Here is a 26,569-nt window from a genome sequence, read left to right as displayed (position 1 = left end):
AAAGTCCCTCCTGGAGGGCCGCAATCCAGTCGGGTTTTCAGGATTTCCCCAATGAATATGCATGAGATCTATTAGCATACAATGAAAGCAGGGCATGCAAATAGATCCCATGCATACTCATTGGGGAAATCCTGAAAACCCAACTGGATTGCGGCCCTCCAGGAGGGACTTTGACACCCCTGCTCTAGAGTAACAGCTGCAAAGTGGTTTAGAGCGTTCAAACCAAAAATATATTGAAGAAAATGCTTGTGGAGAGCTGTTTCTGGATTTGTGTGCTAGAGAGAAGTACATTTTTTGTTTGAACTCTCTAAACCACCTTGTAGCTGTTATTCTAGAGCAGGGGTGTCAAATAGAGAAAGACACGGTGGTTATTACCCGCGGCTAGCCGCGGACCCATCAAAATGGTGACCCCAAAAAAAAGGTCACCGCGAGTTCGGGAACAAGGCCATTCACTGCCCCGTGGAGCGGTGAATGGTAGCGCGGGGTGGTGAACAACTAGTGAACGCACGGTGAACGAGCGTTCGATCCGGCAGCCCACTCTCTCCCTCTGGCCGTCCATGCCTCTCCCTCCCTCCTTTTCCCTTACCTTTTCTTCTTGAAACTGGCGATTTCTATAAGGCTACGAGCTGTATTACAGCCGGAGCCTTGAAGTCGCGTCGCGTTGCCTGCTGGAAAAAGTCTCCTCTGACGCAACTTCCAGTTTCCGGTTGCATCAGAGACTTTTCTAGCAGGCAACCCGACGCAACTTCAAGGCTCCGGCTGTAATACAGCTCGTAGCCTTATAGAAATCGCCAGTTTCAAGAAGAAAAGGTAAGGGAAAAGGAGGGAGGGAGGGAGAGAGCTGCTGGACCACGTGAAGGGTGCTGGAGATGGGGGGATGGAGAGGAGAAGACGCTGAAGACGGTGACGGTGACAGGGCGGTGAAGGACCAGCGGGGATAGGGCAGTGCAGAGGATGGTAGTCCGGGTACGGGACGGTGACGGAGACAGAATTTTTCCCTGTGTCATTCTCTAGTGTCAAACTCAATCACATAAGGGGCCGAAATCTAAAACACAGGCTAAGTCGCGGACCAAATATCACTCCTTTCTATCAAAATCTGTACTGGTTGCCGGTGGAGTCTAGTTTTTTTTTAAGTCAGGGGTGTCCAAACTTTTGGCTTCCCTGGGCTGCATTGGCCGAAAAAAATGTTTCTGGGGCCATACATACGTGCAAACGCTGCAGCAAGACAGAGGAGGGAGCCAGCAAGACGGTAAATACCCGGGGGCAACAGAGGAAAATACTGCATCGCCCTCGACCAGGGCCGCACAAAATACTTCACGGGGCCGCAGGTTGGACACCCCTGGTTTAAGTTTTCATGCATTTGCTATAAAGCAGTGGTCTCCAACTCAAACCCTTTGCAGGGCCACATTTTGGATTTGTAGGTACTTGGAGGGCCTCGGAAAAAAATAGTTAATGTCTTATTAAAGAAATGACAGTTTTGCATGAGGTAAAACTCTTTATAGTTTATAAATCTTTCCTTTTGGCTAAGTCTTAATAATAATATTGTAATTTATAGATAAAGAGACGTATGATCAAGAAACGGTTTTATTTTACTTTTGTGATTATGATAGACATACCGAGGGCCTCAAAATAGTACCTGGCGGGCCGCATGTGGCCCCCGGGCCACATGTTTGAGACCACTGCTATAAAGTAGTTTTCAGCATGGCACCAGGTTATCTGCTCCCTCATTTTCCCTTGAGTCACTCTAATAAAAATACACAGAGTGTGCATCTGTTCACATATCCCCCCATAAAATCTTGTCATTATAAGAAGTTCCTTGAGAGAACTTTCTCATTTCAGGCTTCCAAACTGAATACATGGCTTGGAAAAATGATGCTAGAAGCTTCTTCTTATTTAGATTTTAGAAAATTGCTAAAGACACAACTATTTGATAGGTTGGTATCTTAATGCACTCTGTTTCTAATTTTAATGTGTCTTCTTTTTATCTTTATGTATTTTATTTGCATGGTTTGTATTTTACCTTGATGTATTTTATTGGTTCATAGACAAAACCGCCGAAGACAAAGGCGCGCGCCGACAACTGAGCGCAAGACGGAAGAGCGCGCCGAAGAAAAAGAGTGTTTTTAGAGGCTCCGACGGGGGGTTTTGTTGGGGAACCCCCTGCTTTACTTAATACAGATCGCGGCGGCGTTGAGGGGGGTTTGAGGGGTTGTAACTGCCCTCATTATACTGGAAACTTAACTGTTTCCCTGTTTTTTAGGGAAAAAGTGAAGTTTTCAGTAAAATGTGGGGGGTTACAACCCCCCAAGCCCCCCACAACGCGGCGCAATCTGTATAAAGTAAAGTGGGAGGGTTCCCCCCCACACCCCCCGTCGGAGCCCTTTAAAACAGTCATTTTCTTCGGCGCGCGCCTCCACGTTGCGCTCAGTTGTCTGCGCGCACCTTTGTCCCGGCGCGCTTTTGACCTGACACCATTTTATCAGAATTGTATGTATTGCTTTCTTTGTTGTGAGCCGCTTAGAACCTCCCCGCTATGGCAGGATATACATAAATAATTATTATTATTATAGGTCCTTCCTCACCTTCAGACACCTGTGGCGCGGTCTGGCACTTGTGTGGAGCGCCCTGTTCCAACCTAGCTGTTACACTGGGGCTGGGGCCTGCAAACGGAAACTGAGGCAGCGTAGTGAGGAGCTTGGAGCACTGCTGAGAGTGGGGCTGCGCAGTCGGGCGCTTAGATGCGGAACAGTCACTGCGGGCCACAGAAATGGCCAGGCGGGCCGGATTCAGCCCCCCCACCCCCACGGGTCTTATGTTTAACATGTGTGTTCTAGAGAGAAGCTTGTGGTTTATTTAACCTTTCTAGTGTTGCCTCTGGCGTAGCCTTTGGGCAAAACGTGGACACGTCAGACAAATGTTTACCGGTAATTAAAATGGTCTATGAGCGTCGGGAGCAGCGCGGAGCATTCAGCATCCAGCAGTCTCACTCTTCTCTCTCCCTTACAAACAAATCCAATGGCCTAGATTCACTAAGGGCACGGATCAGATCCAATCCGTGTCCGGGGGAGGGGGGGGGGGCTGATTCACGAATCGCCCTCAAGCAAATGAGGGCGATCGGAATCATGCCCCCAACTGAGCGCCCGATCGCTCTATAGCGAATCCCGATGTATGCGCAGACCATCTGCAAATGCTTTAAGAGGAGAGTCGGGGACAGAGAGCGCAGGAGAGTTGCAGCAGAAGCAGGGCAGCGCTCGGGGCAGAGAGAGCAGGAGAGACGGTGGCAGAGAGTGCAGGAGAGTTGTGGCAGACGCAGGGCAGCGTTCGGGGCACAGACAGCAAGAGAGTCGGGGGCAGAGAGCACAGGTGAGTCACAGCAGAAGCGGGGCAGCGCTCGAGGCAGAGAGCAGGAGAGATGGAGGCAGAGAGCGCAGGAGAGTCGCGGCAGAAGCAGGGCAGTGCTCAGGTCAGAGAGAGCAAGAGAGTTTGGGGCAGAGAGCGCAGGAGAGTCGCGGCAGAAACAGGGCAGCACTGGGGACAGAGAGAGCAGGAGAGTCGGGGGCAGAGAGCACAGGAGAGTCACGGCAGAAGCAGGGCAGTGCTGTGGGCAGAGAGAGAGCAGGAGAGACAGGGGCAGAGAGCGCAGGAGAGTCGCAGTAGAAGCAGGGCAGCGCTCGGGGCAGAGAGAGCAGGAGAGTCGGGGGAAGAGAGTGCAGGAGAGTCGTGGCAGACGCAGGGCAGCATTCGGGGCACAGACAGCAAGAGAGTCGGGGGCAGAGAGCACAGGTGAGTCACAGCAGAAGCGGGGCAGCGCTCGAGGCAGAGAGCAGGAGAGATGGAGGCAGAGAGCGCAGGAGAGTCGTGGCAGAAGCAGGGCAGCGCTTGGGGCAGAGAGCAGGAGATGCAGTTGGAAAGCAGTCAACGACTGGTCCCCAGCAGTCACTTGTTTGCTGATCAGCCAGCCCAGTCGGTGTTGCCGTTTTTGGTAAGTGAATCGCCGCCTGCCTACATTTGCATGCCGTTCCCCCTCAGTTGCCTGCACGGATCGGAGGATGATCGGGACAGAGGTTAGTGAATCGGGTCAGAGGGGAATCGGGTCGCAAACCGACCGGCACACGACCGGTTTGCTTAGTGAATCTAGCCCAGGCTCACCCAATGATCTAAATATTCTTAAAGAACACATCCATTTTGTCTGGTTACAACTTACCATGCGCAAGTTTTGGGTTGTCCTGGTTTCAACAGCTCTGAGCAGTTCTCTGAACCTTCCGATGCCTCTTGTTAAGTTCCTGCATGAAAACAAGACACGTTTTCCATCTGCTGAGTAATGACATTTACGCGGTTCAGAAACCAACAGGCTGAGCAGTTTGCTATAGGCCTGAACGCTTGACTTCACTTGACGCAATTAGATACTAATAAGAAATATTTATCCATGGGATGTTTAGGTCATTTTGTTTAAAGATTTCAGATGAACAATTTACTGCCGAGAGCACCTAGGAAATAATTATATTTTGAAAATAAGATTGTGTGCAGGGTTTTTCCCCCCTTTTTTTTTTTAAATCGAGATTTTAGATTTAATTACTTGTCTATCCAAATCCAAGCTATAATCAGGGCCAATGGGTCCTATTTGCTTTTAATGTGAAAATTCGCACATACTAACAGCGCAGTGCTATCATTTATTTTCTTGTATACCGCCCTGCTGACAGTTCTAGGCGGTTCGTGACAGGAAAACCGAGACATTTCAGCACAAGACACATACTGGAACGGATCGAAGGTCCATCAAGCCCAGTATCCTGTTTCCAATAGTGGCCAACCCAGATCCCAATTATCTAGCTAGATCCCAAGTAGTATAACTCATTTTATGCTGCTTATCCTAGAAATAAGCAGTGGATTTCCCTAAGTCCATCTCAATAATGGCCTATGGCTTCTCTTTTAGTCCCTCTAAACTTTCTCTTTACTAAGTCCTTCTACTTTCATTGGAGTTCCTTCTATATCTATTCCTGTAAACCGTGTCGAGCTCTACTTCTGTGGAGATGATGCGGTATACAAACTTAAGGTTTAGTTTAGTTTAGTTTCAAAAAAAGTGCTACTACGTCTAACATAAGAACATAAGAATTGCCACTGCTGAGTCAGACCAGTGGTCAATCATGCCGCTCAAGCGGCGGCCCTCTGGTCTAAGACCAGCGCCCTAACTGAGACTAGCCCTACCAGCGCACGTTCTTGTTCAACAGAAACTTGTCTAACTTTGTCTTGAATCCCTGGGGGGTGTTTTCCCCTATAACAGCCTCCGGAAGATCGTTCCAGTTTTCCACCACTCTCTGGGTGAAGAAGAACTTCCTTACGTTTGTACGGAATCTATCCCCTTTTAACTTTAGAGAGTGCCCTCTCGTTCTCCCTACCTTGGAGAGGGTGAACCACCTGTCCTTATCTAATACAGCATTAGTTAAAATACAATTTCAAATATTGCTATGACTTAAAACATAGTAACATAGTAGATGACAGCAGATAAAGACCCGAATGGTCCATCCAGTCTGCCCAACCTGATTCAATGTATTAAAAGATTAGAAAAACTAAAAACCTCATCGGAAATATTAAAAATCAGCATTCTTGTTTATCAAATAAGTAAGTTTTTAATAAATTTCCTAAATGTAAAGTCAAAGTAGGATTGAGCCATCAACGGGCTGAACCAGGAGTTCATCTTCCCAGCCTGATACTCCAATGTCCTGTCCAAAAAAGTCTTATAATGACAGGCCACATTAAAGAACCAACACAAAAATCAGCATTAGGGAGTGTGGAATGGGCATTTAACATGGCGGATTCGCTCACTGCATGCAGAATTATCTGCCGTGCCTTTAATACGTGGTAGCAAAGGTTGCTCTGTACTAACTGCCCTGATACCCCAAAAGTGCTGGGGACGTTCCAACACTTAGCACAGAGATTTTACGCCAATACACCTTAATCTTTGCAGTTAACATTAGCACAGTTTACTAGATGGGGCTCATAGGTACACTAACAATGAACCAATGCAAATGCACCAGGTCTTTTAAAGCAGTGTTTTTCAACCTTTTTACACCTATGGACCGGCAGAAATAAAATAATTATTCTGTGGACCGGCATCAGTCCATGAACCGGCGGTTGAAGAACACTGGGCTAAGTCGTGGGCCAGACCCCGCCCATCTCCACCCCAGACCCCGCCCCCATAATAGTACTAATTGCACCTTGCACGTCCCGTGCCTCATCTGGAAGCCTTCCCTCTGACGTTGCAACGCAGGATGCCCGTAGGAGCCACTGCCCGTGGCCTTGTGCACTGAATCAGTTAGGAAGAGGGAGCTGGCTCGAAGATAATGCCGCATCGATCGCACCGTGGACCGGCGGTTGAAGAACACTGTTTTGGACCTGATGCACGTGCTGGCCCTGTGGACCGGCAGGAAATTTCTGTGGACCGACACTGGTCCATGGACCGGTGGTTGAAGAACACTGTTTTAAAGGATACTCTTTTTTGCTATTTGGTTGCATTTTTATGCAGTACAAAATATTTTAAAGAGATTTATCTAGGTACAATTAACTGGTCTGAGCTAATACCATCTCAACCACATCAGGCACTTAGACCTGGATTCTCTAAAAGGCTTTAAAAAACCCCCAAGAAAAAGACTAGAAAACTAATCCAAAACAATTGGTAAAGGCTTTTGCCCCCGATAATCTCGGAGAGAGCGAGACCAGAAGGCTTTGAGTATGCGCAAATGCTCAAAGCCTAGTCCAGCCCGGCGCAGGAAGAAGGAGGATCTCTCTCGCACCGCACCGCCCAGCCCAGCCCAACCCAACGAGGGAGGATCTTCAGGCACTGGCACATCCTGTGCATTGGTGCTGGTGCCGGTGCCGGTGCCCAATCGGGTAAGAGATGTTTTGCGGTGCTGGGGGGGATGTAGGATCGCGGGGGAGGGGGGGAAGACGCGAGCGGGGGGGGGGGGGGAGGATGCCGGTTCGCAGCGGGAATGCCGGATTCGAATGAAAAAAAAAAATGCTCTCTCGGGTAAGCGAGCGGGGGGGAGGATGCCGGTTTGGAGTAGGCATGAGGAGGTTTTAGCAAGCGCGGTATACGCGTGTGCGCGCTATATTAAATTTTTTTAACATAAATTTGTGTTCCCCGCGCGCTATACCCGTGTGTGCATTTTACACGGGTGCGCGGTATATGGGTGAAAATACGGTACTTTCTCAAGCAGTATTCATTGTAGCTTGAGTGTGCTTCTTTTGTTGCTATGTCTAAGCCATCGCCTATCTAAGCCGACGCGGCCAGCGTTTCGTGGACATCGATTTTGGTCCACTGCGTCAGGGCCACTAGCCAAAAGGCATTAAGGCATTGTGTGCTTTAAGACTTTGTATTATACTCGTTAAGATTGAAGTTTTATTACATATATTTAAGTTGCACTTAGGAAAAGTTTGGACTTTTTATCACAATATTTAAGCTACACTCTTTGAAAAATTTTTTTAAAAATAAGTCCAGGAAGTTGGGCCCATGACTGGAGTATGGAGCTATAAAAATACGCTGACCGTTCAGTCCATGATAGAACTACGTGTAGGCTCCGAATCTGAGGCCCCGGTTTGATACATTATGTATTCTTTACATGAAGTGGTAATTACTGGACATATGACAATTTGAAATCAAACAGCTAAAATGCAGTTCAACTTAGCTGGATCCTCTCAGATTCGTGTCGCCACTCTATCGGTGTTGGAATCACACCTCTGTAGGCATTATAGGCTGCTTAATGCTACTGTGGGCGTGGCTAATGCCGGAAATGGCATTAGGCAGCCTATGGCATCTACAGAGGCGCGATTCACATTATAGGTAGGTGCTGGGAAAACCCTGGCCTAAATTTCTAGTGCCTACCTTTGATGAAGGCGCGATTCTGTACTTGGCCATCAATGGCGCTAGTTACAGAATCCGGGAAGGATTGATGAACTTCCAATATCAAAAAAAGGAGGAGCCCCAAGGATAAAAATATATAGTTTGTTAAAAGGACTGTCCAATGGGAGATGCGCAGTGGCATTCCTCTGTTCAAGGACTGTGGCTCCATGCCATGCCTGACCATGGCAGCAGGTAGTCCAGGGCATCCATTTGTGGAGACCATCTTGAGAGAAGCAACTCCTGAAGCGGGTGCAAGTGCGTTCTTGCCCAGGGAACCACATCTATTGTGGCTACTCTAGATCCCAGCAGTTGAAGATACTGCCAAGCTGTGGGGGCCAGCGGGCCGTGAATCTCCTGCAGTAGTAGAAGTCTGAGTGCAGAGAGGTCTAAATACAGCTTTCAAGGGCACCAGTGGACCCTTCAGATTTGATAAAGATCAATGGGTCTCATTACAAACAGGACAGAGCTTGAATACCTGTCTTGCATTTGACTGGTCATATAGCTTGCCCTGTTCAGAAGATGGAGAAATGGGGATACTAGGAAACTCAGGTCATTTTTCTCAATGGAGGAGAATAAACAGTGGAGTACTGCAGGGATCTGTACTAGGACCAGTGCTATTTAACTTACTTATAAATGATCTGGAAACTGGGACGACGAGTGAGGTGATTAAAACTCATGCGGACTGTGAAAAATTGCAGGCAGACCTTAGGGAAATTAGAAGACTGGGCGTCCAATTGGCAGATGAAATTTAATGTGGACAAATGCAAAGTGATGCACATTGGGAAGAATAACCTGAATCACAGTTACTCGATGCTAGGGTCCACCTTGGGAGTTAGCGCCCAAGAAAAGGATCGGGGTATCATCGTAGACAATACAATGAAACCTTCCACCCAATGTGCAGTGGCAGCCAAAAAAGCAAACAGGATGCTAGGAATTATTAAAAAAAGGGATGGTTAACAAGACTAAGAATGTCATAATGCCCCTGTATCGCTCCATGGTGCGACCTCATCTGGAGTTCTGCATTCAATTCTGGTCTCCTTATCTCAAGAAAGATATAGTGGCGCTAGAAAAGGTTCAAAGAAGAGCGACCAAGATGGTCAAGGGGATGGAACTCCTCTCGTATGAGGAAAGACTAAAACGGTTAGGGCTCTTCAGCTTGGAAAAGAGACGGCTGAGGGGAGATAGGATTGAAGTCTACAAAATCCTGAGTCAAAAATTACAAAGACTAGGGGACACTCGATGAAGTTACAGGGAAATACTTTTAAAACCAATAGGAGGAAATATACCGAGCTTGATGGACCATTGGTCTGATCCAGTAAGGATATTCTTATGTTCTTATGTACAAACAGTTTTGGCTGAAGTCCAAAGTCAACGAGGACCAGCAACTCCAGACACAGGCTTAACGGTTGTCTATAAATTTACTGGACTCAGCAATATTCTTATGCTCCCTTTCAGATAGAGACCGTCGGTTTATTTGCTGTAAGACTGAAAGACTATTCGGAAAAAACCTGAGTATGCCAGTCCCAAATATGAGAGGAATTTCAGGTTTTCATTATTATTGAGCAACCTAATAGCAAGTCCTGTGTAATAATTGTTGTCTCTCTTTTTTCTTCTCCACTAAATATTTAGCTCATGGTTATCTGCAAAACCTTTTAGATTGAAACATTAAATTGGTCTTTAGGATAGATTTTTTAAAAACACATACACTTCCCCCTCCGTATTCGCGGGGGTTAGGGGCAGAGCCGGCCCGCGAATATCAAAAAAAACGCAAATAATATTCGGGCCGGTTCTGCCCCTAACCCCCCACTTCCCCCGGCTATTTTAAGCCCTGAAAGCCCCCCCCCCCCTTAAGCCTTACCTGGTGGTCTAGCGGGTTTTCAAGCAGGAGCGATCTTCCCACGCTCCTGCCCCGAAAACCCGCTAGACCACCAGGTAAGGCTTAAGGAGGGGCTTACAGGGCTTAAAATAGCCCGAAAAAGGAATTTTAGGTTTAAAATCGCGAATAAGTGAATCCGTAGATACAGAAACCGCAAATACGGAGGAGAAAGTGTACTTAAGAATTTAGATACCAATAAGTGGAAATGCATGTTTGCTATCTTTAATAAGACAGGTGAGCTTCGTATATTTCACAAATCTCTTTTATTGACTTCAAATGGCTCAATGACTCAACAGGGATATGTTTCGGCCACAATGGCCTGCGTCAGGAGTCTATAGGCTAAAAGCGCACTTTCTTGAAACTGATTTCAACTGTTAATTCCCACTCACTGCTGTCAGATACCTATACTCATTGTATCATTTCCTCTACCAGAACCTCCCCAACCCTGAGATGTCCTGTCTATCCAAATTAGATTGTAAGCTCTTCTGAGCAGGGACCATCAATTGCAGGGGTGCCCACGCTTTTTGGACTTGCGAGCTACTTTTAAAATGACCAAGTCAAAATGATCTACCAACAATAAAATTTTTAAAAAAGCACAACGCACACTGTACGCATAGAATTGTTAATTATCATTCCTATTCCGGGGTTTTTTTCAAAGAGGTCAAAGCAGATGACTCTTTGCACTGTCACCTCAGTAACAACCATACAAAAATAGACAAATACCCCCCTCCCTTTTTACTAAACCACAATAGCAGTTTTTAGCGCAGGGAGCTGCGCTGAATGCCCAGCGCTGCTCTCGACGCTCATAGGCTCCCTGCGCTAAAAACCACTATTGCGGTTTAGTAAAAGGGGACCATTTTGTAAAATATAGACAGCAGATATAAATTCAGACACATTTTGATCACTAAATTTAAAATAAAATCATTTTTCCTACCTTGTCTGGTGATTTCATGAGTCTCTGGTTGCACTTTCTTCTTCTGACTGTGCATCCAATCTTTCTTTCAGCCTGTATGCTTCCTCTCCTCCACACCTCATTCCCTCCCCCAACTTTTTCTTCCTCTCTCCCTGACCTTTCTTTCTCTCTTCATGCCCCTTTTCTTTTTTTCTGTTTCTCTTCTTTCCTTCTGTTTCCCTGCCTGCCCCCTTTCTTTCTTTCTCCCTGCCCTTCCCCAAGCCACTGCCACTGCCATCGGGGAACAGGACCCAAACGCCACCAATGGATAACGCCGACGAGCCCCATGCTCTCTCTGCTTCGGGCCAATCAATCTTCCTCTCCCCGACGTCAATTCTGCCGTCGGAGAGGAAGTTCTGCCCAGCCAGGCAGCGATTGGCTGGCCCGAACTTCCTCTCCGATGGCAGAATTGACGTCGGGGAGAGGAAGATTGATCGGCCCGATAGATCGCCAAGGCAAAGTGAGTCCTGGATGATCGACTCACTTTGCCTTGGCGAGCTACCAGTCGATCGCAATCGACCTATTGGGCACCCCTGATCTATTGTATGTTAAATGTACAGCACTGCATACGCCTTTCAGCACTATAGAAATGATAAATAGCGGTAGTAGACCTAAGAGATCAGTGCCCTTAGTATCAGAAGGAGATATATTTGGTATGATTCTCCTTCCCTTATATGGAGTAGCATGTTTAGTACATATTGAAGAGATTTGCAATCCTTATAGAAACTATGGGTAATGAACCTATTGCACTAGAATTATGTCAAACCTCGTTCAATGGTTCTGAATTATCTGCTTTCCCCTCAAGGTGGTGCCAGTGCTATTAATGGTGAAGTATGTTGCACATACATCACCGATGCATATGATGAAAAGCAAAGCCACATTTCCTCACTCAATAGAGCGCTTGAGGCACGGGAACAATTTAAAAAGACAGATCATGGGTGGGTTTGATTGGCTTACTCCCTTTGCTAATTAGTTCTCCAATATCGGTACATGGGGAAAGGGTTTAGGATTAAGTGTTCTAATTGGCCTTGTATTTCTGCTACTAATATTTTGTAGTTGTGCCACATGTTTGATGGCAATTGGGAAAAGTGGTGCTCAGAAAATAACAGCTAAACTCACACTAAATCCAGAAAATTGTACTGCCTTGAAGCTAGAATCACTAAGCAAACCGATTGTGTACCGATCGGTTTGCGACCCCTTTGCAACCCAATTTTCTTACCTCTCTGCCGACCATCCTCCGATCTGCGCATGCAAAGTAGGCAGGGACGCGATTCACTAACCAAAACCCTGTTACACCGACTGGGTTGGCCGATCACAGACAAGCGGCTGCTGAGGACCAGTCGCTCAAGCCCTTTCCGACTGACCTGCCTTCTGCTGCCCTGCTCTCTGCCTCGAACTCCTGCTTTCAGCCCTGCTTCCTGCTTTAAGACTCTCCCGCCTGCCCTGATCTCCTGCCTGCTCCGAACTCTTGCAGCCCCCAACTCTCCCACCCATCCCCGCCGTGCAAGCCCGTGGTTTTAACCTGTGGGCTTAAAGCGGGTTAAAACCACAGATGGGATCGCTACAGAGCGATCCGGGCAGGCAGTTGGGGGCGTGATTCCGGTCTTCCTCATTTGCATGAGGGTGATTCGTGAATCAGCCCCCCCCCTGGACAGGGATTGGATCAGATCCCTCACAGATCGGATCCGATCTGTGCCCTTAGTGAATCTAGCCCTATTTCCTCTAACGGCCTGGAAATGATTGATATCTTGAGGAGTTGAGCCATTAATCAAGTGGGGACTGAGGAGCTAGCAATTGATCATTCTGCAAGAAAGTAGGCCAATAGAGATGGGTGAGGTCCAGTGAGCGCCTGAGATTTGTGATGAGAGAACAATGGCATTCTGAGAGCGTTGATATGAACAAAATGAAAATTTAAGAAACGTAATTAGTTACTGATAGAGGCAGAAAAACAAAACCAATAGTGTGTAGGGGAATCAAAGTACAGAGATGACAATGATTGAGAACACCTGAGCAGAGAATGACACAGGGACAAATTTGTTCACGTCCCCGCAAGAACTCAATTTCCCCCGTCCCGTCCCCGTGAGTTATGTCGCTGTCCCTGTCCTTGCTCCATTCCTGAAAGCTCAGCCTTAACCGAACAAGCCTCGTACACTTGTGATCTTCAAGTGTTTGAGGCTTGTGCAGACAAGGCGGAGCTTAGGCATTGGCGGAATGAGGCATTATGACATCACAATCTGAGCTCTAGAATGTTGCTACTTATGATTTTAAAGTGTTTGAGGTTTGTCCAGATGAGGACAGAGCTTAGGCATTGGTGGAATGAGGCATTATGACATCACAATCTGAGCTCTAGAATGTTGCTACTTAGGATTTTCAAGTGTTTGAGGCTTGTGCAGATGAGGACGGAGCTTAGGCATTGGTGGAATGAGGCATTATGACATCACAATCTCAGCTCTAGAATGTTGCTACTTAGGATTTTAAAGTGTTTGAGGTTTGTCCAGATGAGGACAGAGCATGCAGGAATGGGGCAGGGACAGGAAAAGAACTCGTGGGGACAGGATGGGAAAATGAGTTCCCGCGGGGACGGGGAAAAAAATCTGTCCCTGTGTCATTCTGTGCATCTGAGGAAAAGCAAACAGATCTTATGAGATGCCAGGTGCTCTGGAAAAGTAGATAAGTTGGTAACTATGGAAACGAAGTTAATAAAGTTAAAATATTACTATAGAACAACTTTAGATAATAGAGAAATGTAAAGCTAAAAAATTCCGTAAGTAAAGAAATTTCAGTCTGTACTAGGCAGGGACACATGACAAATTTATGTATTCTAAGACATATTATAGATAGGTTAGAGAAAATTATAAAAAGACAGAGCAGCAATATAGAATTGAGATAGTTAGCTCTGAGATTTAGAGAGACTTTTACATGGCACAACTATATACAAAATATATTAACTGCATACAGTTTATAATTGGTTTTATATCATTTTTTTCACTCAGAGAATAGTTAAGCTCTGGAACACGTTGCCAGAGGATGTGGTAAGAGCGGATAGTGTAGCTGGTTTTAAGAAAGGTTTGGACACGTTCCTGGAGGAAAAGTCCATAGTCTGTTATTGAGAAAGACATGGGGGAAGCCACTGCTTATACTGATCGGTACCATGGAATGTTGCTACTCCTTGGGATTCCAGAATCTTGCTATTCTTTAGGATTCTGAATGGAATATTGCTACTGCTTGGGGTTCCGGAATCTTTTGTTACTCTTTGGGATTCTGAAATGTTGCTACTCCTTGGGGTTCCGCAATCTTTTGTTACTCTTTTGGGATTCCAGAATCTTGCTATTCTTTAGGATTCTGAATGGAATGTTGCTACTCCTTGGGGTTCCAGAATCTTTTGTTACTCTTTGGAATCTTGCTATTCTTTAGGATTCTGAATGGAATGTTGCTACTTCTTAGGGTTCCGGAATCTTTTGTTACTCTTTGGAATTCCAGAATCTTGCTATTCTTTAGGATTCTGAATGGAATGTTGCTACTCCTTGGGGTTCCAGAATCTTTTGTTACTCTTTGGAATCTTGCTATTCTTTAGGATTCTGAATGGAATGTTGTTACTTCTTAGGGTTCCGGAATCTTTTGTTACTCTTTGGAATTCCAGAATCTTGCTATTCTTTAGGATTCTGAATGGAATGTTGCTACTCCTTGGGGTTCCAGAATCTTTTGTTACTCTTTGGAATCTTGCTATTCTTTAGGATTCTGAATGGAATGTTGCTACTTCTTAGGGTTCCGGAATCTTTTGTTACTCTTTGGAATTCCAGAATCTTGCTATTCTTTAGGATTCTGAACGGAATGTTGCTACTCCTTGGGATTCCAGAATCTTACTATTCTTTAGGATTCTGAATGGACTGTTGCTGCTGTTTGGGTTTTGGCCAGGTACTAGTGACCTGGATTGGCCACCGTGAGAACGGGCTACTGGGCTTGATGGACCATTGGTCTGACCCAGTAAGGCTATTCTTATTTCAATTGCTTAATGCTTAATATCTGATGGTCATTCTCTGTTGAGTGGGGTTCTGCAGCCTAACCTACTCAAATCCTTGCCACTAATGGGAGGTCTAACCCAGTGGTCAAGACTACCAGTCCTGTTGCACAAGAACGGCACTTAGTGCAATTCTATAAAAGGTACACGCACCTTATAGAATTGTGCTAAGTGCCAGTGCTTTGCGTAACTGCTAGGAACACTAATTTAGGCCTAGGAAAATCAGGCCTAAATACCTACACCTAACTTGTATGTGCATCGAGTGCATTCTATCAGTGTGCTTAAACTTTAGGAATATCCATTCTCCTCCTCTGGTCACGACTTCTTCTTAGATTCACGCACTAGAACTAATGCGTAGCACTTTACAGAATATGCCAAGTTGTGCACATAGCTTTTAGCAATGCCAATTAGCATCATGAGGTGTTAATTGCTAATTATTGACACTGGTTAGGCTTGTTAAACAATCAAGCTGTGCACGTAAATTAGAGAATGACACGGGGACCGTTTACCGCGGTAAACCGTGGTCACCGCAGTAAATCCGCAGGAATGGAGACAGTTGCAAGTGGTTTAACGCAGGAATGGGGACAAGACCTTTCACTGCCCTCCATGAAAAGTCTTGCTCCTATGGTAAAAAAATTGCACCTGTGTCGGACTCTCCCCAGCAACTGTTGCGCCTATTTTACCTTCAGGAGCCAGCCATGTCACGATGAAGACAGAAGGAACCGAAAACCAAAGCCTGAGACCAATGTGATTTGAAGAATAAAATTACCAGACAACAAAAGGTAGGAAAATAAAATGTATTTTATATTTTGTGATTAGAATATTACAGATTTGAAATATGTATCCTGCTAGAGCTGGTATTAGACATAACTGGGGACTGCTATGCCCAGGCAGTGCTTCTTTAGCTTCCAGCTGACTTAGGGCTCTCTCTCTCTCTCTCTGACCAGGGGGCCGTTGCCCTAGTTGCTCTCTTCCTGCCATGTATGACTGAAGTATTCCGTTAGCTTGATTTTTCTGTGTAGGATTCTGTAGTAATTTGGTTTGTTCAGTTTTCACAATAGTGGAGGGGATATTTATGAAAGGGAGGGGAGACAGGGGTTTTGTTGATCCTTGCTCTGTATTATTTGTGTTTATAAAATAACAATTGTACAGAATATTGTATCTTTTTATACTTTAATAAAACAAGTTCGGTATAAAATCATAACTATTTGAGGCTTGTGTGGATGGGATTTCACAGTTTGCAAGGCAGGGGGCGAGGACTGAGCTCATGGGGACGGGGGAGAGATAGGGACTGAGCTCACGGGGACAGGGCAGGAATGGTGATAAATTTTTTCCCTGTGTCATTATCTAACGTAAATCGGCTATGCACACTAATTTGCACACACAATATAAGGTGACATATACAGAATTTGGGGCTTAATGACCATTCTTATTTCTTAGCATCAATATATCAGAGTCAAATATACATGATAAAATATTTAAAAGAAACAATGGCTCAAAACTGAAGGACAGCCTAGCACAGGCAATTCACATTAGCAAAAGTAAGCTTGCATCTTCAGACTGCACCCTCATACCCCCACTGTAGCCCTACGGCATCATGGGGGAAGGAACACAGTCGGCCTCGATCCTAGATAAACCGCCACAGGATCCGCTGAGTCTGCGCTCAAGCCCACTGCGATCGAACCTGGGGCAAAATTTTTCCCAAGGGTTCAGAACCTGAGCTCTGAGAACTACTGATGCAGACAAGCCTCATAGGAATCATGCATAGCTTAGCAGGGTTTAAAAATAGGTTTGGATAGTTTCCCAAAACAAGAGTCCATAAGCCATTATTAAGATGCACTTGGGTAAATCCACTGCTTATTCCTAGAATAACCAGCATAAAATCTGTTTTACCCTTTGGGATCTTGCCAGGTAGTTGTAACCTGGATAGGCTATTGTTGGATACAGGATATTGGGTTTGATAGACCTTCAGCCTGTCCCAGTACTCTTAAGTACCTGGTATGGTAAAGTGTCAGAGGAAAAGGTTGTTGATACCACAGGAGCCATCTTTAAGGGTGCCAGTGGGTGCTGACCACCTCAATATTGAGCAAGATCCTGAGAAATGGAAATCTATATTATGTTTGGAACCAGAAATCATTTTAAAATATTGATGCCCATAGATGATGTGGCAAACTTGCGAGAGACCGCAGGGAACTCACGGCAGCCATTCAGATAGCAGCTCTGCACGTGGCAGGAGTGTAGGGAGATCGCTCTTGTCCCGGTTCACCGCTGGACCACCAGAGATTTTAAAGGTATATTTTTCACTAATTAGGGAGGCAGGAGGGAGGTGAAAGTTGTTAAGTGTCAGCCAGGACAGGAGGAAGGAGAGATCTCTCCTGTCCTGACCCACCAGGTCTTACGGCAGGCCCGATGAAAACCTGCAACGGGTCGGGGGGAGGGGGAGGGGGCGCTGACCCCATTTTTGGCCCATTTTCTTGGCCCAAAAATCTTGGGTTTTATTCAAGTATATACAATATTAGCAAAAGCAGGACTAAGAACCCTCTATGAAAGTGCCTGTATTTTACAAAGTTCTAAACAGTGCCTTCATCCTTTGGCCTTAACAAGGGCAGAGAGCCTGGAGGAGCGCTATCAAAGGGATATAGGAATGGCAGAGAAGGTATATCGCTCTAAAAACCCAGGAAACAGATTGCACAATCTGTCAAAACTCACAAGCAGATCGGATTTAGAGTTTTCTCATGAAAAAGACGATTTCTAGTCATATATTACTGTATGTCATTGTTCTTTGGGCGGGGACGTGCTAAGGAAATACACACCTGCTAACACCACCTCATTTCAGGAGGTTAAATTATAGATGCCAATAATTTAATACAAATCTTAAACAAAGGCACGGTCTCTTAAGTCTGCAGAATATTGACCATATTTGCCCTTTTGCATTAATCTAATTAATAAAACTTCCTATGCGTGCGCCGGTTTTCCGTGAGCTGTAGCAACCCATAGGAAGTGTGCATGCGCGGTTTACGGTCTGGCCTGCTCCCTGTTGAAAGACGCAGCTCCCTTCCTGTAAGTTGGCCGTCCCCGCCGCCGTCGTTCCCTTGCGCACCGTACTCTCTCCACTCTCTCTCTTCCTCCTTCCCCCCCCAGGCAGATGTCGACTGCGGCGGCCCGAGTTGGATGTCGGCCGCGGTGGCTGCTGGCTGCGGCAGCTGTCAGCGGCTGCTGGCCGTGGCAGCCAAACCCGGAAAGCATTTTAACATGGAGTTCAGGAGGAAGGTATGGGGGGAGGAAAATACTGCACAGGGAAGTGGGGTGGGAGGGAAATGCTGCAACACACGGAAATGGAGGGGCAGAAAAGGGGTTGATGGACAGGGGAAGAGGTGCTGATGAACAGGGAGGGGGGTCAGAAAAATGAAGACAGGCCTACTGCTGGACAGGGGGAGCAGGAAGGAGGTGATGATGGACAGGGGGAGGTAAAACAAAGGGAGAAGGGCTTCTGCTGGATAAGGTGAGCAGTGATGGGGTGGTGGAGGACACAGGGGAGGTGAAAGGAAGGGAGAATGGACAGGGGGAGCAGGCAAGGGGTGGTAGTGGACAGCCAAGGAAAAAAAAAAAAAAGACAGACAGAAATACAGAAAGCGACTAAGGAGAGAGAAAAAAAAAATAAAGACAGACACACACACATATATTCTAGCACCCGTTAATGTAATGGGCTATAAGACTAGTGTAATCATAAAAATCAAGCTGGTTGATATTCAAACCCATTTAAGTGGGCAGGAGTTTGGAGCTGGCTTACCACCGATATTCGGCAACATTTAACCAGACAGTGAATATCGCCACAAAAAAGGCTTTTCGGAGCCAGGCTGTGCAGGAGGGTTACAGAGGTGGAGTCAGGGATGGGGGGCGGGAGCTAGAAATGATGCAATATTCAGTGCCAGCAACCGCATAGTTAACTGGGTACGCAGGAGCGGAAGAAAACTAGTCCTGGCCCTGAATACTGGTCAGCACCTGCATAATTTCCGATACCGACCAACATGCTTCTAGAGTCCTCCCCTCTCCCCCTCCCTGACAAGGCAAGCTAGCGAGAACTGAGGCAGCCATTCAGAAGTGGAGAGCGCCCACGCAGCAGCATGCTTGAGCCGCTGGCCCCGACATGCCCGTAACCAGCAGGCAGCCGTCCAGTGAAGAACCAGCGACCGGCACAATTAGGAAGTGTCGCGGGCCCAGGCATTATTATTATTATTTTATTTCTTATATGCCGCCAAAGCCATAGTAGTTCGAGGCGGTTCACAATAAAGAAGGGCTGGACAATCAGCGAATAGTTACAATCGGTTCATAGACAACCCCGCGAAAGACAAAGGCACGCGCCGACAACTGAGCGCAAGATGGAGGCGCGCGCCGAAGAAAATTACAGTTTTTAGGGGCTCCGACAGGGGGTTTTGTTGGGGAGCCCCCCCAGTTTACTTAATAGAGATCGCGCCGGCATTGTGGGGGGTTTGGGGGGTTGTAACCCTCCACATTTTACGGTAACCTTAACTTTTTCCCTAAAAACAGGGAAAAAGTGAAGTTTTCAGTAAAATGTGGGGGGTTACAACCCCCCAAACCCCCCACAACGCCCCCACAACGCGGCGCGATCTCTATTAAGTAAAGTGGGGGGGGTTCCCCCCCACGCCCCCCCCCCGTCGGAGCCCTAAAAACAGTAATTTTCTGCGGCTTGAACCTCCGCACTGCGCTCAATTGTCTGCGCGCGCCTTTGTCCAGGCGCGCTTTTGACCTGACACCGTTACAATCGGTGAATACAGATACAACAAAGAATCAGCAAATACGGTTTACAACAGAGAAGGGCGGGCAATCAGCGAGATGTTACAGTCAGTGAATACAGATACAATAAATATGCGAGTGCGGGGGAACGGGTAAAATATGAGGGACAAAAGTAAGGTGGGCAGGGCGAAGGGTAGGGAAAGAGAACTTGGGGAGCAGGGGAGGGAGAGAGGGCTTAGGTTATAGCTCGGTTGAATAGGCTAGTTTTTAATCATTTCCTGAAGTTTAGGTAGGATGAGGAGTGCGAGATAATTCTACTCAGCCAGTCATTTAAATGACCTGCTTGGAAGGCAAGTGTTCTGTTTAGGTGACTTTTGTATCGGCAGGCTTTTAGAGCGCTTGTGCGCCGCGGGCCCCGACAATCAGCAGGCATACGTTCACCGACCTCCACAATTTAAAGGTACCACCTGGGGGTGTGGGGGTGGTATATTTGCTTCATAAGATGCACCCTTATTTCCACCCACTTTTGGGGGGGGAAAAGTGCGTCTTATGGAGCGAAAAATACAGTACCTCATTTTGCATTTTAGATAATGGGGTATATAGAGAATACAGTAACCCGTCCTATGCATGTGACACCAACTACTCTACTGACATGTGCCTTGTACTAATTAGAAGGTTAGGTTTTGTATAAAATATGCATATTTAGTCCAACAAAACATATTCGGTGTAATTAGAAATGAAAAAACACACAATTAGCCTGTGTCCTCTTGGTAGAGAGACAGACAGCCACCTTTTGTTTCAAAAGACACCAGAGCGCTGTGCTGAAGGCAGTCTGACACATTTCCTAATTATTTCCGCCAAAAGTATGACAAAACTAGAAATTTCATCTCGATCACAAATAACTACTCCACCACAGTCCTCCTGATTAGCAGCTGGTGGGATTTTACCCAAGTGCAAAAAGTAGCACAATGCAAAAAACGGAATGACCAACGCACTAGGAACCGTCATTTATCTCCTGTAAAACACTGCATTATTTCTATTTCCATATTTATATACCAACTTTCCCCCCATATCAGTACATCGAGATAAGAACATAAGAATAGCCTTACTGGGTCAGAACAATGGTCCATCAAGCCCAGTAGCCCGTTCTCACAGTGGCCAATCCAGGTCTCTAGTACTTAGAGCAAACTGCAATACCGCGTGCGCTAGACGCTAACGCCTCCATTGAGCTGGCGTTAGTTTTTCTGCGTAGCATGGGGGGGAAGCATGCACTAATCTGCAGTGCGCACAAAAAACGCTAGCGCACCTTAGTAAAAGGAGCCCACAGAGTAGCAACATTCCAGAATCCCAAAGAGTAACAAAAGATTCCGTAACCCCAAGGAGTAGCAACATTCCATTCAGAATCCTAAAGAATAGCAAGATTCTGGAATCCCAAAGAGTAACAAAAGATTCCGGAACCCCAAAGAGTAGCAACATTCCATTCAGAATCCTAAAGAATAGCAAGATTCTGGAATCCCAAAGAGTAACAAAAGATTCCGGAACCCCAAGGGAGTAGCAACATTCCATTCAGAATCCTTAAGAATAGCAAGATTCTGGAATCCCAAAAAGTAACAAAAGATTCCGTAACCCCAAGGAGTAGCAACATTCCATTCAGAATCCTTAAGAATAGCAAGATTCTGGAATCCCAAAAAGTAACAAAAGATTCCGGAACCCCAAGGAGTAGCAACATTCCATTCAGAATCCTTAAGAATAGCAAGATTCTGGAATCCCAAAAAGTAACAAAAGATTCCGGAACCCCAAGGAGTAGCAACATTCCATTCAGAATCCTTAAGAATAGCAAGATTCTGGAATCCCAAAAAGTAACAAAAGATTCCGGAACCCCAAGGAGTAGCAACATTCCATTCAGAATCCTTAAGAATAGCAAGATTCTGGAATCCCAAAAAGTAACAAAAGATTCCGTAACCCCAAGGAGTAGCAACATTCCATTCAGAATCCTTAAGAATAGCAAGATTCTGGAATCCCAAAAAGTAACAAAAGATTCCGTAACCCCAAGGAGTAGCAACATTCCATTCAGAATCCTTAAGAATAGCAAGATTCTGGAATCCCAAAGAGTAACAAAAGATTCCGGAACCCCAAAGAGTAGCAACATTCCATTCAGAATCCTAAAGAATAGCAAGATTCTGGAATCCCAAAGAGTAACAAAAGATTCCGGAACCCCCAAGGAGTAGCAACATTCCATTCAGAATCCTTAAGAATAGCAAGATTCTGGAATCCCAAAAAGTAACAAAAGATTCTGTAACCCCAAGGAATAGCAACATTCCATTCAGAATCCTTAAGAATAGCAAGATTCTGGAATCCCAAAGAGTAACAAAAGATTCCGGAACCCCAAGGAGTAGCAACATTCCATTCAGAATCCTTAAGAATAGCAAGATTCTACCAGACGGGCTTTGTGGTGGGACGGCAGGTTGGAGATAGTGTTCGGAGAGTTTATGATTTGTTGGAGTTGGCTCGGACCCGGGGGGACGATACTGTGTTTCTTTCTATAGATGCCGAGAAGGCTTTCGATAGGGTTTCTTGGCCATTTTTGTTTCAGGTCCTGGAGGCTGTAGGGTTGGGGACACGCTTGAGGGAATGGATCCGTATTTTATATACTAATCCGCTGGCCTGTGTTAAAGTGAATGGGGGGTACTCTGCTACTTTCCCCTTATTTCGGGGTACCCAGCAGGGTTGCCCCCTATCTCCCATCTTGTTCGCGTTGGTGGTGGAGCCCCTTGCACAGCGGATCCGTGCCAGCGCCCGCATTCAGGGAGTCCGTACCCCTTCTGGGGACTACAAAGTGAATTTGTTTGCGGACGATATGCTTTTTACGGTGGAGGACCTGGACAACTCTTTGCCTGCAGTGTTGGAGGAATTGAAGGAGTTCGGGGCGGTGTCGGGTTTTCGGGTCAATGTTGGGAAATCGGAAGTGTTGAATGTGAATTTGTCGGCGGATCGGGTGGGGGCGCTAAAGCGACGGTTTCCTTTTCGGTGGGTTAAACACTCTTTGAGGTATTTGGGGGTGTATTTTGGGCCTCCTGGTTCGAATTTGTTTGAGCTTAATTATCTTCCTTTGTTTTGTCGTATTCGTTTGGACTTGGTCAGCTGGGATAGTTATTATTTTTCTTGGCTGGGGAGAATAGAGGTAGTCAAAATGATGATTCTGCCTCGCCTCCTCTTTTTCTTTCAGGCTCTACCCTTGTGGATCCCGCGGAGGCTGTTGGAAGGGGTACAGCGGAGCCTTCTCCACTTTATTTGGGCGGGAAAAAGACCGCGGGTGAGTCGCCGAGTCTTGTATTTGGGCAAGGGCGAGGGTGGGTTGGCGGTACCTAATGTGCTGAAGTATTACCAGGCGGCGCAGCTGCGAGCACTCTTTGAGTGGCAGACTCAAGCCCCGAAACTTTGGGTGGACCTTGAACAGGGCTTGGAGGGGGATGTGACCTTAATTCATCTGCCGTGGGTCCCAGGGAGTGGGGGGGTAGATGTCGGATGTCCTCCGTCCGGACAGCGATGCGGGTGTGGAGAGCGGTGCGCTGTGTGCTTTTACAGGGGCGGCGATATTCTTGGTATGCCCCTTTGCGCTTTAATCCTGAGTTTATTCCGGGAAGGGGAGCCGGGGTGTTTAAGAGGTGGGAGGCTCAGGGTTTGGTTTGTTTGGGACAATTTTGCGATTTGGAAACGAAGAGGGTGAGATCTTTTGGGGAGCTCCTGCCTCGCTACCAGTTGTTGCCCCGGGATATTTTCCCTTATTTGCAGGTGGTTCACTATGTTCAATCCTCTGGTTTCCTGACTGAGATGCTGGGGGGTAAAACAGGATTTGAGCTTTTATTGGGCTCTGTGGTTCGGAAGGGAGCTCTGTCGGCGATCTACAAGTGTTTGAATTCTGGGGGTTGAGTGTATTGCCTTATGTGACGTCCTGGGAGGGTGATTGGGGTGCCCCTATCCCGAGGGAGGTGTGGGTGGAAATTTGGCGGGCGATCTCTTCTTCTGGTATTGCTACTTTGATTGTGGAAAATGGGTTTAAGGTTCTGCTCCGGTGGTATTATACCCCCCTGCTATTGGCCAAGATGGGGAGGGGGGTGGGGGTCTCTGTTGGAGGGGCTGTGGAGAAGTGGGCACATATCTTCATATGTGGTGGTCCTGTAGGATTGTGCGGGATTAATGGATCGAAATTTTTGATCATATTTCTGTCATTCTGCAGCAAAGGATTCCAGCAGACTGGCGTCATGCCTTGCTGTTTTGGCATGAGCTGGACTTGGAACGGGGAGAATCCACCTTTTGCATTTTAGCTCTTACTGCTGCCCGCTTGCTTTTGGCCTCTAGGTGGAAGCAACCGGTACCTCCATCATGGCAGGAGGTGGAATTGAAGTTGCACCAGTGGCAGCTCTTGGACCGCCTTACAGCGGCTCAGCATGGGCTCCGCCATAGCTTTGCTCATATATGGAGGAATTTTCGCTCCTTTACTTGACTTCTGTGGGACATTTTCTGTGGGGGGTGGGTCTGTTTGGTCTATGCTTTCCTTTCGGGGTACCTTTTTCTTTACTTATTGCTCTTTGAACCTTTCCTGTCCACTGTTGGAGTGGGAGTCTGGGCTTGTCACCGGGGGTGGGGGGAGGGCTTGGGACGTTGTTGATTCTGTATTTTTGCGTATTATATTGTACAACATTGTTTCTCTTATTTTGTTCTTGAGAGCCTGATTATTGATTGCCTTTGTTTTCGCTTGTGATGTGTATTGCCTTGCTCTCTTGTGCATTTTCTTTATTAATAAAATTTCAATTAAAAAAAAAAAAAAAGAATAGCAAGATTCTGGAATCCCAAAAAGTAACAAAAGATTCCGTAACCCCAAGGAGTAGCAACATTCCATTCAGAATCCTAAAGAATAGCAAGATTCTGGAATCCCAAAGAGTAACAAAAGATTCCGGAACCTCAAGGAATAGGAACATTCCATTCAGAATCCTAAAGAATAGCAAGATTCTAGAATCCCAAAGGGTAACAAAAGATTCCGGAACCCTAAGGAGTAGCAACTTTCCATTCAGAATCCTAAAGAATAGCAAGATTCTGGAATCCCAAAAAGTAACAAAAGATTCCATAACCCCAAGGAGTAGCAACATTCCATTCAGAATCCTAAAGAATAGCAAGATTCTGGAATCCCAGAGAGTAACAAAAGATTCCGTAACCTCAAGGAATAGCAACATTCCATTCAGAATCCTAAAGAATAGCAAGATTCTGGAATCCCAAAGAGTAACAAAAGATTCCGGAACCCCAAGGAATAGCAACATTCCATTCAGAATCCAAAGGAATAGCAAGATTCTGGAATCCCAGAGAGTAACAAAAGATTCCGGAACCCAAAGGAATAGGAACATTCCATTCAGAATCCTAAAGAATAGCAAGATTCTAAAATCCCAAAGGGTAACAAAAGATTCCGGAACCCTAAGGAGTAGCAACATTCCATGCTACTGATCCAGGGCAAGCAGTGGTTTCCCCCATGTCTTTCTCAATAACAGACTATGGACTTTTCCTCCAGGAACTTCTTAAAACCAGCATGAAATAGATCGTATAATACTTTTCAAAACAGTATGGTATGTTAACCAGAGGGATTTGCACTAATTCTCAAAATGGAAAGCAAACGCTGAGAAATGCCAAGGGAGAAAGGAACTGCAGAGACCCGCACCTGCTTTATAACACTGATTTGCAGCAGAGAACACCGATACATCACTGCTGCAGAACCAATAACAGCTTTCACAAGCACTGTGAAGTCTCTTTCAATGGAAAATCAAAGACCAGATCCTTTGGGCTAAGCATCTCAGTCCTGTCCAGGCTTTAATAAATATTAGAACAGGTCCAGACCAAGGATTCTTAACAAAAGGTCAACTGGGGTGCAAGAAAGAATCATGAGATGTCAAGCAATTTGCTGAAACTTTGTAGACAGAGCGAAGGCAGTTAGCACAGAGGCTAACAGTGACATACCGTATGTAGTTGTTAGTACACTTCTCCTTCCATATTCGCGGTTTCAGCATTTGCGGTTTCGATTATTCACGGTTTTTAGCTTGCTGGCTCCTCCCCCCCAAATTACATCAGCTTGCGTAGAGAAATCGCTGATTCCAAGCGTTTACAGAGAAAATTGCCGATTCCCGGCACTTTCTTCACCGTGTTTTGCCTCTCATTCAGGAACAGGCCAGGTCTCCCACCATGTTATTTGCGGTTTCACCATATTCACGATGGTTTTTAATAGAAAACGGCGAACAACATATGAAAAAGTTAATCGGGTTTTTCTGTATTTGCGGTTCTGTTAATCCCCTATCACAGCGAATACAGAGAGAGAAGTGTAGTCACTAGTGGACACATGGATTAGGGAGGGGGGGTGAGGGTTTTATTGATTAGTTAAAGGGGTTCCAGAACTAAAAAAAGATTAAACATTCCTGGCATAGACAAATAGCGAGGGTACCAAATACCAAGGCCAAAGAGGAGCCTCCTTCTGCTTCCTTTCGCCCCTGTGTATTTGCTGGTTCAAATGCCTTCCTCTACTGCTATTCTGGCTCTCCAGCCTGAGATCTCCGATAACCTTGACATCTGCTCTCAGGGATGTGCTCTCTGGTCTTGCTGATGGGCACCAAAAAACCTTAAATCCAGCCTTACATTGGAACACTGGCTCCTAAGAAGCTGAATCTACTGCCATAAGAGGGAGGTAGGGCAGGAAGTGGACTCACTTTGTTGGGGAAAAAAAACAGTGGTACCTTGGATTACGAGCATAATCCGTTCCAGGAGCATGCTCACTTATCAAAACAAAGTTCCCCATAGAAAATAGTGGCAACAGCAACGATTCGTTCTAGAACCCAGGGTCTATACCTGTCGGGTGCCGGGTGCTGCAGCGCCATCTCCTCCGTCTGCCTCCTCCGTGGGTCATCTGAAGAAGAACCCCACAGTGCCGCTTGGGGGGGGGATGCCAGTCGCTGGAGAACCCCACAGTGCCGCTTCGGGGGGGAGGGGTTTGCCAGCCGCCGGAGAACCTCACAGAGCCGCTTCAGGGGGGGATGC

General features: G+C 46.3%; 1 protein-coding gene across 2 annotated transcripts in view; it reads right to left on the bottom strand.

The window, feature by feature from the left end:
- Nucleotides 1-26,569, bottom strand: part of TTC7B (tetratricopeptide repeat domain 7B) — a 416,190-nt gene that overhangs the window by 300,639 nt on the left and 88,982 nt on the right. For both annotated transcript variants that reach the window (XM_033951913.1, XM_033951914.1), the window contains exon 6: nucleotides 4,205-4,283. In XM_033951913.1, coding sequence (XP_033807804.1) covers nucleotides 4,205-4,283 — 79 coding nt within the window. The remainder of the gene's footprint in view (nucleotides 1-4,204; nucleotides 4,284-26,569) is intronic.

Source organism: Geotrypetes seraphini, chromosome 7 (assembly GCF_902459505.1).
Source record: "Geotrypetes seraphini chromosome 7, aGeoSer1.1, whole genome shotgun sequence".
NCBI lineage: Eukaryota > Metazoa > Chordata > Amphibia > Gymnophiona > Dermophiidae > Geotrypetes > Geotrypetes seraphini.
The sequence above is the reverse complement of the archived record's forward strand: the minus strand, read 5'-3'. Positions and strand labels throughout refer to the sequence as shown.